Here is a 12,818-nt window from a genome sequence, read left to right as displayed (position 1 = left end):
TGTAGGTTCTTAAAAGTAGGCAAGTTTGGGGATGATGTTTCTTAATATTTATTTTTAGAAGGTATCAGCTAACCTATAAAGTCAAAGCAATGAGCAAAGGCCTTTAGGCATATTTTCTACATTCTTGCTCTGTTAGGTCGCAGGAGATGAATCCTAATTCTTTAATTTCATGTATTAGGAAGATTTCTGTTATGTTTAACAATGCGGAGAATTCTGATGGCAGATGCTGAATTTGATTTTTTGTTTTTCCCTTCCTGGAAGGGGTCAGGTACATAAAAATGCTGATTCAGGGGAACTGTCACCATTTTAGAGCTTCTGCTACATCTCTCTGTCCCTTTCTTTAAAGGAGTTTATATATTTTGTCCCTGCCAGTTGCACCGCCAAGCGTTTATTGGTGTGTTCAAGTGTTTCCTTTTTTATACCCTAGGCAAACCTATACTAACCATACCGGTGAACTCACCTACAATACTGCTTTGTGTTCTCATTTTATGGAGAGAAACACACCCCTACCTGTGGGATCACCAGAGCAAGAGCATAATGCATTAATTAAAAAAAACCTTTTTTTTTTACTGAAAATGTGACAAATACTTCGGTTTTTGTAGGACAGGATTCTTAATTGAAAAAAAATCTCATCTGTTCAACTTATCTGATTTCCCATTTGAGAAGTAATTGTATTCTTAGAAGCAGGGCTGCATTACCATGTCTGGACAGGTTTTGCCTCTCAACAGAGAAAAAGGTGTTTCTGGAACACTGTTAATCCCTGCATCAAGATCTAAAACAGGCTAGATGAACCTGTCCAGAGTTGCTTTTCTTTCAGATGAGATGGGATGTTTTCTTACAATGCCAGTTTGTCTCCATTGACTACGAAGAGAATGCAGCGTGACCAACTGGTGCAGATGGCTACTCTGCAGCCATCTTTGCATCTTCGCGTCTCCACCAAGTCCGTCTTTGCATCTCAGAGCTGGAACTTTCTGGTATGAAGGATGCCTGTCTTTTCTTATGTTTTGTCTTGTCAAGAGCACATGTCAAACATGAATCCATTATTTTTAATTAATCATTTGCTACCTTAGGAGAATAGCAGAAATTTGGGAAGAGTAGGAGGAAAAGCAGTGGGGAGAATGGACCTCTTTCTACTTTTGACAATAACATATATTTGTATGGAGTTTTTCATCTGAGGCTTCAGGTTTTAACAATTATTAGAGCCTTGCCATTGCATGATATACTTATGAGACAAGTAAATATAATTAGAATAAGTTAACAGTTGTGAGAACTTTCAATGCTCAAAGCTCTGCGATCACTCAAGTGATTGAATTTATGTAGCTGCCTGATGTTTAACGTTCAGTGTTGGCTTCAGTGACTTGCTCAAGGCCAAAATGACTCAATTATAACTGAAATGAAACCCAGGAGTAAAGGCTGCTAATCCTTTGGATACTGAAGATGCGCCCAGGACTTTCAAATGTCCTTTGGGCTCTTGGGACACCTACTGAGATCAAAGTGATACAAGAGACTGCAGATCATGAAAGCCCAAAGGAACAAAAGTTAGTGATTTTTCTAAAAACAGATGTTCTCACAGTGTGATAACAGCAAGTAGTATTATGAGTTATATAAACACCCATTTTGTAAACTGAGCTCTCCAAACCATGAAAGTATATAATCTGTGGAAAAATGTATAATCTTTTTAGTTTTCCTACAGTTTTTTATTAGAACAGAAATGAGGAAGCTCCTCCCTGTACAATTAGCAAAGAGTTTCTGATCCCTGTACTGGTATTTACTGCTCTCTATCATGGATTATACTCCTCGTAGGAGGTAGCCTTTGGATTTTGTTCTTAACAAATGCCTACTTTTTAATGCCAACGACTTTTTAAACTATTGTGCAGATGTCATGAAAAATATTACCTGTGTGTTTGAACTGAGATTTACGCCAAAACATCTGCTGTATTTTTACATCCTTGAGTGCAACAAGTTATTGAGGCTGTCAAGTTTGTGAAATTTATGAGTATTTGTTTTGCCATGGCACATGCGGGCCATAGTACCTGAATCCTGCCTCTAGCCACAAAGTGCCAAGTAATAATAGCCCTTGAGAAACTATGTGACATCAAAAGTACTTCAGGTGTGCTATTCAAGCACTACTATTAAAATTGAGACTGTCGGGGTCCAAATCCCTGTGGTCCTTTTTCTTTTTCCACTTATGTGGGGCACACTATAATGCTGGGATCTTCACAGGGATATAATTTTGGAACTACCCAGGTCCCTATTCCAAAACACCAGTAATAAGTGACAGCAGAGCCAAATACAGTAGGATGTTTTTTCTATTAGGCATGTAGTTAATTTGGGATGAAATGGGATTATAAAATGTATTTATGTCAGCATCGGTCCTGAACTGGAGCACTGGAAGGAGCACTGAGAGGTTTCTCAGTCCTGCCTCAGTCTCTAGACACTGACAAGACTTCTGAATTTGTCCTACAACCTCATCCCAGCTATCATTTTTCATTACATTCTCACAAAGTTATTGCTGGGGCTGTGCTATAACTGTAGTCCTAAAACAACAGAAGCCCCACACTAGGTTGGAAAGCTGGTTTAGAGATGACTTTTGCAGCACAGTTTCCTTGAACCTTTCATGGGGAAGTAACACAATTGCTTTCCTAGCTACTTGAATCCTACCTCATTTAGTTACAGTCCTCAGGCTTCTCCAGCGCCTGTTGAGAAAAACGTTTGCTTTCTTTGATTCTTCCTTCAGCCCGTTGGTCACTCAGCAATAGACATTCTCTGATTGCTTCAAGAGGTGGAATTGCTGCATTAAACCACTTTTTCTCTGAAGCAACACATCTCAGTACACAGGAGACGAGGATCTGTTTTGTCAAGGCTGAAACATGGAACAGCCTTTCCTTGCTTAGCACTTCTCTTTGAGATTCTGCTGTTCTCCCCTCTGCTCTTGTATGGAAAGGTGAAGACTCAAATACATTGTTAAAGTAAGGAAAAAATGCTGTTAACCATATTTTTATGGGTCTCCCCAGCCAGACAGAAATTTGGGATCTTTAGTACTCCATTCTCCCTGGTGATACACATTCTAGGGGCAGGAGCAGAGAAGGGATTTGGGAGATCTGATCCTGGCATACCTAACTTTGCTTTCGTCCCCATCATTTGCCAGAGAAATCCTCATGCAGCCTGTTGGCTATCGTTTCACTACCTGTGAAGAGCTCATGACTGTGGTGCAAGCACAAACACCTGAAGTGCTTCTCTCTTCAGCCTGAAGTGCCAGGGTATCTCCGCAGAGCAGCAATACTGGGACATGTAGCTTTGATGGACCACTGGAGGGCAGGGCTGGTATTATGTATCAGGAATGAGATGAGGAGGAAGTTACTGTCATGCACAGCAGCAGCCATGAAGCACGTTTACATATTTTGAAGTCGGTGCCCATAAAGTCGACACTGACATCCCCATTTTCAGGCTTTATTTCATCAGCAGCAGAGTGATCCTTTGATCCTTACTTTCCACTTTTGCTATGTAAAACAGAACTAGAGTGAAGGCTTTGCCTGTTAATTTCTTCTTTAATTGCAAGCATCTCTGGGCTATTTAAACTGTGATGAAAACAAAGTGAGTCAGTGTGACAACATTGACATAGCAGGGATCAGGGTGAAAGCAGTTGTAAACCCAGCATCCTCTGACTTTGCACACCCAGCTGCCCATGTGAAATGCTGCAAGAAAACTAGCACAGAGGAAAAAAAAAAAAAGCATTTAGTTTAGCTGTGAAGAAAGCCAAGTTCGGGGATATGAGGTAGTGATAAGGAGAGTTCCATAAACAGGGCTCTTGAAAGGAAACTGCCTCATTTCTATTGTGCTTCAGGAGGGTCAGAAGCCCTAGCGTGTCTCTCTGAATTATCTTCACAAGACAATCAGGTCAGGCTTTCATTAATTTTGCAAACCAGATTTGATCCAATTGGGGGGGGTTTCACAGTAAATCAAACAGCTTCTACACTAGTGGAGGAAGTTTAAAAAAGGAAGTTGAGCTCTGCGGGGAGCTGGGGGAAGGAAAGGGATGAATGAGTCAAAAGCCAAATCCAGACTTCTCCTCAGACTCTTGTTCTGAGTGCTGGTGGTGTATGAATACATTTCTGACAAGCCCTAGAGAGGCAGTTAGAGACAATGCCCAGTAACATAAAACATATTAAAAAGTCTCCATTATGCCAATAAATTAATAAATAAAACCCTTAATTTCAGCTGTACCTCTAGTTCACTTGTGCTCAGCAGAAAGGAAAAATACATGCTTTTATGTATGGGGAAGAATGATCTATTAGAGCAGAAGAAAACATCCCGAAAGAGGAAAGAAGACTTTGAATGACAAAGACAGACAATGACAAAATAAAATGTAGGAAATGTGACAAGAGGATATGTAAGAAGAGGAGCAGAAATAATTGTGGATGGAACACTGTTTTTTTAATTGTAACTTGTAGTGGATTTAAAAAAAAAAAAAGAAAAAAGAACAATGTAGTCATGTGGTTAGGGGTTACGGTAAACAGAGAGGCCAAAGGGAATAGCTGAACAACTTGAAGAGGAGACAGCTGAAGATAAACAAACGCCCAGACTTCCCCATTTCACAGGACAGAAACAAATGGGAGAAAACAGAAACTAAGGTCTGCAGAGAATGAAAGGTATGTGTCTGTGTAGTGCCAAGGGAGAGACAGACTTGCCTTTTGATCTGTACAACTAAAGAGACAGAAGAGTGCAGAAGAGACAGCTGCAGAGGCAGTAGCAGGTGTATGAAGCTAGGGATGGGAAAGAACCAGGCTGAAGGATTTAGGGCAGTTGAGGGTTGAGAAATAATAGAAATGTCTAGAAACTTCTAAACTCTCTGGTTAGGTTCTTGGCCAGCCCAGAAGCCAATGGACAGTCTCTGCTGTGTCTTCTAGCTTCAGTGTCTGGCAAAGTTGAAGAAGACAAACCTGCTGCTGCCATTATGTCCTCTGTATCTCAACCCAAAGAGGTTTGTGCTGCAGTCCTAAAAGCTCCAAACTGTTTGATTGCTTTTACACAGAAAAACAGGCCCTCCATGGCTTTGTGGAGTACCAGACAATACAGAACCCAAGTTGAAAAACGAAAATTTTTCCAAAGGTCTCCAAAATACTGCTGATTAGCCTTTGATTCTATTTTTACATTTTAAAATTGAAATTCCATAGAAAAGATGAGTGCAAAACACGTCCCTGTGGAGCTACAACATCTCAGCCTTATCCAAAGATTCACTTGGTCTCTTTCACACCATGTTGTCATTTGCCACACTCCTTTCTTTCTTCCTCACTGTCTCTCTTGCCTTGAGTATTGGAAACCAAAAATTGACCTGAAAAGACAGAAATGTGTTCCTATGATCATAGTGTTACTGACACAGAGATTGCCCAGACACTAACATCCTGTACAGTTAGTATTGAAGACTATTAAAAACCCACAAACTAAAACAAACTGTATGTGTCTGCAGCTATCTATCTGGATTTGCCATAAATATATGCATGTGTGTTTGTATTTCCATTAGTGCATATATACATATATATACAGGGCAAATGCTTTTGCAAGCAAAAATTTGTTTCCTAATGGTATTTGCAGTTGTACTCCCACTATGTTTTAAAAGAGAAATATATCACCTTCCATTTTGCTAAGCAACAACTGAATACCTTTATCAACATTTAGAGGCCACTCACAAATGCCTAACATTTGCTGTCTAGATTGCAGGGATACCCTTTGTGATGGAGGTACTTTTCGTACATTCATGAAAACCAAGTTTCTTCTCTGGAGAGCTCTAAGTCTGAGGGGGATTTTCTTGCCAGCACATAATCATTTGTGTGTACCACTGCCATGTCTGATGCATGTGTGTTGAAGGACAGAACAAAACAATTATATGATCTAATCTACTAGGCAACTTGTCTCTTGCCTCTGTGCAGGGAAGCACTCTGGAAAGTCTGTTAGAACATAATTGAAATTAACAAGTGTTTAAGTATTTCCTGGATCTGGCTACTACCCTAAGAGGGGGAAATTTTTTTCTCCTCGAGCTGATGGCTTACCGTTCTAGCAAACATATTCTTCCCAGTTTTTGCTTGTAGGTTGGCTCTTTTCTTGAGTAATTTTGCATGCAAATAATGTATCCGTTTCATCTCAGTGTCAGGATAAAATGAAGTTGACACAAGTATTTTAAGTTGGGTCAGGAGGCCAGAGAATAACCCAAAAATGCTTAAGAAGAAGATGATGACTCCAAGCTGGATCCATGTCGTGGAGAGAGCGAGCTCTGGTTGAGGGATGCAGTCATGCTTAAACAAAGAGATCTTGAAAGGATCAGTCTTTGCAATATGCTCTCTCATACGAATTATAAAGCTGTCCTCATTCCTCTGCACAAGAAAAGGGAGAGGGTGGGAGGGGGGAAAGAGTTGATTATAGTACTGTTTCCTGCTTTTTTCAGTATTTCTCCCATTGTGTATTCAGTTTTACAAAGGACCATAAGTCATCCAGTCCATCAAGTGTCTACATACACTATACTTATAACAATATATTTACCTATTTATAAATTATTCAGACTGCATTTTCACCATTTCTCTTGGGGCACTGTCCCACAATTCAGGCTGTTAAGAACTTACCTTCTCAGTGCCTCTAACAAACAAATATGTAGTTAATCTGGCTGTAACAGTTTAATATATTCCCACTCACAAATCAGCTCAGATCGCCGGTTGGAGTGTCCTTCCTTTAGGGTAAAACAACAGACATAAAGCAGTGTCTGTCCCGGTGTGGGTTTTGGCTCAGGACTTGGTCAGCAGTGCTCCCACACCCACCTAGGCAGGTGCTCTGACCATGAGGTTATCATGCAAACAAAGCCACCCCTCCTCCTCTAACAGGTGTCTTCGCTTAGAAGAGCTGATGTGTTGCACTGCTTGTGGATTGAAATGCTGAATCAGAGGGACTAAATTAGACATGCTGCTGGGACCAGTATTTCATACTGGCAGGCAACTTTCTGTTCTATGTGTGGGAACACTGTAGGGACACTGAATGACCCAGCCCACTTTTCTGACCATGTCAGAGGGACACGTAGCTCTTCCTTGTGGCTCTTCTAACCACCTTGCAGAGGCTGGGCACTTCTGTTAGATGCTCACTGGAAAAATCACGTGCCCAAAGCATGCTACCCATTTTCAGCCTGGTAGCCTTTCCTTGACATTATCCTGTTCCAAACTCTCTCAGTACATTTTGTCCCTAAACTGAACCAATGTATAAGCAAGGAAGTTTGCATTGGGAACTCAATATGAAACAGGGGTACAAATGCATGAAGAACTTTACTGTTCATACCAAGAGTATACATCTCAAGAAGTCGCTAAGTCTGTCCTGCTCACACAGCCAGCTTTCTAGATTCCCTGAGACCAGCAGCCCTGAGGCTTTTTATGACAAATCTGTTAAAATTAAATTTTATTTTTTAATGTGGCTAGCCTTCAATGAGGTACTAGAAAAAAATCTGATGACAGCAAAATTTTCTGGTTTAGGAGAGTCAACCAGCTCTCCACAGGAGTGAACACTGCACATAAAAAGAGCAAATTCATAGCACAGGACTCATGAATCAGCCAGACAGGGTGAGGCCCAGGCTCAGGCACTGTGTCTGTGGATGGTGGGACTAAGCTCCTTCTTTGCCCTGACTTGGATCACACCCAAGGCAGGTCGTGATACAGGGCTGTGCTCAAGGTGCGAAGGATAGAAACACAAGCAAAACCACATGCAGCAGCACACATAGAATAGCTGAGGCTATAGCAGGTTGCTTAGGGCTGTGTTCAGTTGAGTTTTTAATATCTCCAGGGATGGAGACTCCAAGACATGTCTCAAAAACCTGTTCTAGTGCTTGATCACCTGAAGAGTAAAAAAAAAAAAAAAATTCTTATGTTGAAAGGACATTTCATTTAATTTATGCCCACTGTCTCTTGTCCCTGCACTGGGCACCACTGACTCTTCTTAGTGGTGCCCAGTGCAGGGACCTGACCCTCTTTCTTACACCCCCACCCCCCATCAAGTATTTACACACACTGATGAGATCCTCCTGAGCTTTCTCTTCTCCAGCTTGAACAGCCTCAACTCTCTCAGCCCCTCCTTGTAAGACAAATGCTCCAGTCCTTTAATCATCTTGACCCACTACTCAACTCACTCCAGTATATGTATGTCTCTCTCGTACTGGGGAGCCCAGCACTGGGTACAGCACTCTGGGTGGGTCTCACCTGTGCTGAGCAAAGGGGAAGGATCACCTTCCCTGACCTGCTGGCAGCGCTCTGCCTAATGCAGCCCAGGGTAGCCCTTCCTTTGCTCTAAGGGCACATTGCAGGCTAGTGGGTAACTTAGTGAGATAGAAGAGAATAGTTAGAAGAGAGAGAAGCACTCTGTGCTGCCTTCTGCCTGCCTCACCTGATTCATCTCCAGGTGGGCTTTGGCTTTCCTGACCCCATCCCCATACAATCAGACGATGTCCCTATATTCCTCCTGGGCCTCCTGTTCCTGCTTCCACTTCCTCTATGGTTCTTTTTTACATTTGAGCTTTGTCAGGGGGTCCTTGCTCATCCATGCTGGCTTCCTTCTGCTTTTGCTTGATTTAGCTGGGATTAACCATTCTTGAGCTTTGAGGAGATTAATTTTGAATATCAATGAGGCCTCCTGAACCCTCCTCCTTTGAAGGACCATATTCCAGGGGATGAGGACTATTTTGCTTGCTTGTTTGTAGATGATAGATGTGCAGCAGCAGGGTATATATGAGGTGTAAAGCCTCCTTAACATGTGTAGCAATCTGCCTCCTCAACATACTTTGCATTAGACTGACTGACCAGATGGTGAAAGCCTCTCTCTTTTTGCACAGGAGTCGACCTCTCCAGGATGGGTCTGACTTGTTATACATGTGCTGATGGCACAGAATCCAATGGCTTTTGCACCTACTTTCCTAAAAGAAAGTTCAGGTAACAACACCCCTAGGTCTTTTTTCACCAGGAAACTTTCCAGCCACTCTTCCCCAAGCCTGTAGTGCTCCATTGGGTTGTTGTGACCCAAGTGCAGGACCCAGCACTTGGCCTCGTTGAACCTCATACAGCTGGCCTCAGCCCATTGATTCAGCCTGTCCAGATCCCTCTGTAGAGCCATCCTACCCTCAAGCAGATCAACACTCCCACCCAACTTGGTGTCATGTCATCTGCAAACTTACTGAGGGTGCACTCGATCCCCTCATCCAGATCATTGACAAAGATATGAAACAGAACTGGCCCCAGTACTGAGCCCTGGGGAACACCACTTGTGACCAGCTGCCAATTGGATTTAACTCCATTCATCACAACTCTTTGGGCTCAGCCATCCAGCCAGTCAAGCATTCATTTGAAATCTATTTATCTTGAAAGTATCAAAGGGTTATATGCTTTTGGGAAATGTTTTAAGCCTGGTCTTGCAAGCTGTCAAACTGGACAGCTTTCCTGGGCCTGTGAAATCTCCAGCCTTAGAAGTATTCACAGACAAGACTCTGAGCAATCCGATCTGACTCTAAAGTTGGCCCAGTTTTGAGCATGAAGTTGGTGTAGGTGGCCTCCAGATGTCCCTTCCAGCCTAATTACTCTCTCATTCTGTATGCCGCTTTGCAACACTGTTGCTCCTGCTAGAAGAATGTTGAGATTTTGGCAACATGTTATTAGTTCGTATGTATGCGGCCATGCTCTTTCAAATGATGATCTCCTCATGTACTCAGCTGAACAAAGGTAAGCATCTCTTACATCATTGTCACAGTGGCATTTTGACTATAGCAGTGGTGCTTTGCAACTGTCAGCACTGTGAGTTTCCAATTTTAAGCTTCTGGTCTTCTCCACATAAATAAGTGAAGTCCTTCTTCCTATATTTACGATTCTCTAGAAATATGATGACACTTTGGAAAGTGCGGAGGACTGTCTGGTTCCGTCCAACATACATATCTGTAAAGGCAATGGCCCTTTTTGAAAGAAAATGAATCTTAATGCCATGAAAGAACTGATGGATCATTGGCTGTACCTCTGCTCCTGCAGCTGCTGAAATGAAGGGAAATTTTTCAACACTAAACTAAGAAATACAAAGTACTGAGAAGTACTTACTTGCTGAAAGAGGCTGAGTTTAATCTCTAGGTCCGGTACTTCTTGGAGATGTTTATTCACAGAAATAATTAACCAATAAAACAAATAATCTACTGCAGCAAACAAAAGCCAGATGCAAAGATGAACAATTACAGGGAGAAAAAAGTATTGCATGTTTTTTTTGTCCTTCCTTGTGAGGCAGAGGGATGGGATCGTCACATAATCTTTTCTTTCTTTTCTGTTAAGTGGTAGGAGACAGGGTCTTTGCTGTTGCCTTTCCTTCTCGTCAAATGCGATGAACTGTTTAGTGATATAAGTATTCTTAAATTTGGCACTGTGAGAGCCTACAAATTTTTTGATAAAGATGCCAGTTCCAAAAGAAGCTAGAAAAATCCCCACTATAGGCAATACTTTCTGGCCTATATAGGGCAGTATAGTCAGCATAAAAGATATCTGGTTAGCAACTCTCTGGATTTCTTGCTTTGTGTCATTTAGCTGTTGTTTTAATTCATCATCTGAAATTGAATAAGATGGTGTGAATTCATGCGTTAGGAATAGTTCAGTGGAAAGCTTGGCTTTGTCGTAAATCCATTTTACTGCCTCAACGTAATATTTTATCAAGGCAAATTGCTCATACTCCAAATGACAGGTTATACTGTCTGCCAGAATCTTTAGGTTGTGAAAAATATTTTGGATGTTGCCGGCCACCACGATGCCTGTGCCAGCAGTAATAAGAGCATTCCTGCCATTTTTCAGTCCACAAGAAAGAAGGAACAGGACACTAAAACAGCGCAGGTGCTTGAAACAGGAGAGCGCAATAGATAGCGAGATCCAGATGAATCCAGAAATCAATAAGGGACCTAAAGGGTGGTGTGCCAGGGAGAAGTGCATGCCAAGGAATAAGAGAAAGCTTGAGAAGAAGCCAACTGCAGAGCAAACTGCAAAAAGCTGCATCAGATACTTCCAGCCAGGCTTCCTTTCAGATATAAAAATTCTCCAGGCATTTTGGGCTATTGAGACAAATGTTCGCATTTTCTTCTGATTGTTGCTGACACTGCAATGGCTCAAACTAAAAGGAAAGGAAAACAAAAATAATGTTAGTTACAGGATCACACTATTGACAATTACATGCTTTTAACTGGCTCATTAATAGTACTTCACATTGCAAAAAATGCAGGTCTGACTCCACTGCCCTGTGTGAGACCCAAATCTCCATCACCAACGTAACATAAATAAACATGGGAGAGATGACTCTGAAAGGTATTCTGTTTTTTTCTTTGTCCTTTTACTTTCTGTACACTTTGATTTCTCATTGACACAGCATTCATATATACATATCTGTGTGTGTATAGAGCAGAGAATGAGAGGGACACAAGCTTTCTGTAGCAACCGGTGCTTCCCCACAGACCCTCGCTTGGCCTTACAGGGGCACCAGGAAGGGAAAGAGGGGAACACGGAAACTTCCCACTGGTAGCCTGATGCAGAGAAGAGTGGCTCGACCCGTGGGGAGCACTCAAAGCAGTTGCCAGGGACGGAGAAACTAATGGAGCATCTGCCCAGGGATGGGGGACGAAGGTCTCCTTTTTCAGCTGGAGGTAGGTCAGTACAGAGGGAGGAAAGTGTGTCTCAGAGGCATTGTGCCTTCTTTGGGTCTCTCCTGGGATGGCACGGCTACAAATTGGCCCATATACACTTTTAACCCTAATTGCTTGTAATTCTTGCCATCTCTCCTGCCTACCAGCATGCCTGTACTGTAAGTTACAGAGTAGTACTGTGAGATTCAGTTCAGTTTGTTGGGAGACAGTCCAGTGCTCACCTCTTTCCTTCTTCTTTTACAATATATTATTTATAGTGCAATTTGTCCGAAGATGCAAGATCAATTTATATGCATATTAGCCTTTTAACATACTAGAACAAATGAGGTACTAATTAAAGAAAATAAAGTGTTGCAATTTTGTCCTATAATAGGGAACAGTTGTCTTTGCAAATACAACCTGAAGATATTACTTTGTCTTTTCTTTAGCTTGAACACAGCAGGTAGCCAGGAACTAAGCTATTATTTTGTATACATAGTGTATTTTATTGGCATTTGACTTTATGAATTCTGCTAGCATTTGCTGCACCATTTTCTCCTTCCTCTCATTGTAATTAGTTATTAGTTATGTCATTATCGGCTTTGCATGCGGCAGGAGTTGAGGGTAATTGGAACAGGCATCTGACCCCAGCTGGCACCCTCTTGGACTGCTGTGCTCATGTGCTGCTTTTCCTTGTCCTCACTTGGGCCTGATCCTTTTTAGTGCCAAGAGCTATCCTGAAAGATCTTGAGTGTTTTCAGTGTTTAATAGCTTCAGCAGGGATTAACGGTGGGCAATACCTCTCAGGGTGGGCTCAATCCCTGTCACTCTCACTCTGCTTGGGAAGGCTGAGGAAATTGCTTCCCTCCAGGGTCCCAGTCAACTCAGCCGTAAAGGGAGTATAACAGCAATTAGCAGCTTCTGCACAGGAGTGAAATCAGTTAATTAATGTCCATGAAGTATTCAGGGAGCTGTAGGTAGAAGTCGCCTTGTGTTTGAGAAAGCGGTGCAAGCCAAACAGGGAGGAGAGGTTGCACACAAGCTACCGGACTCCAGCTTTGCCATGAACAGAGCTCTCTTTTGCTTATGGGGACGGTCTGCTTTGCCTTCTTCCTACTGAACTAGAAATTATAAAGACAGTTTTAGGAAACTTCATTACAAATCA

At 42.1% G+C, this 12,818-nt stretch overlaps 1 protein-coding gene across 1 annotated transcript; it reads right to left on the bottom strand.

The window, feature by feature from the left end:
* Positions 1 to 5,248: 5,248 nt before the first annotated feature.
* Positions 5,249 to 11,111, bottom strand: DCSTAMP (dendrocyte expressed seven transmembrane protein). Its single transcript, XM_074145734.1, has 3 exons — positions 10,101 to 11,111; positions 6,048 to 6,368; positions 5,249 to 5,332 (listed from the first exon to the last, which is right to left on the bottom strand). The coding sequence occupies exons 1-3, from the start codon at positions 11,109 to 11,111 to the stop codon at positions 5,249 to 5,251; spliced, it is 1,416 nt and encodes a 471-aa protein (XP_074001835.1).
* Between the last annotated feature and the right edge of the window lie 1,707 nt (positions 11,112 to 12,818).

This window comes from Numenius arquata, chromosome 3 (assembly GCF_964106895.1).
Source record: "Numenius arquata chromosome 3, bNumArq3.hap1.1, whole genome shotgun sequence".
In the NCBI taxonomy this organism is placed as follows: domain Eukaryota; kingdom Metazoa; phylum Chordata; class Aves; order Charadriiformes; family Scolopacidae; genus Numenius; species Numenius arquata.
The sequence above is the reverse complement of the archived record's forward strand: the minus strand, read 5'-3'. Positions and strand labels throughout refer to the sequence as shown.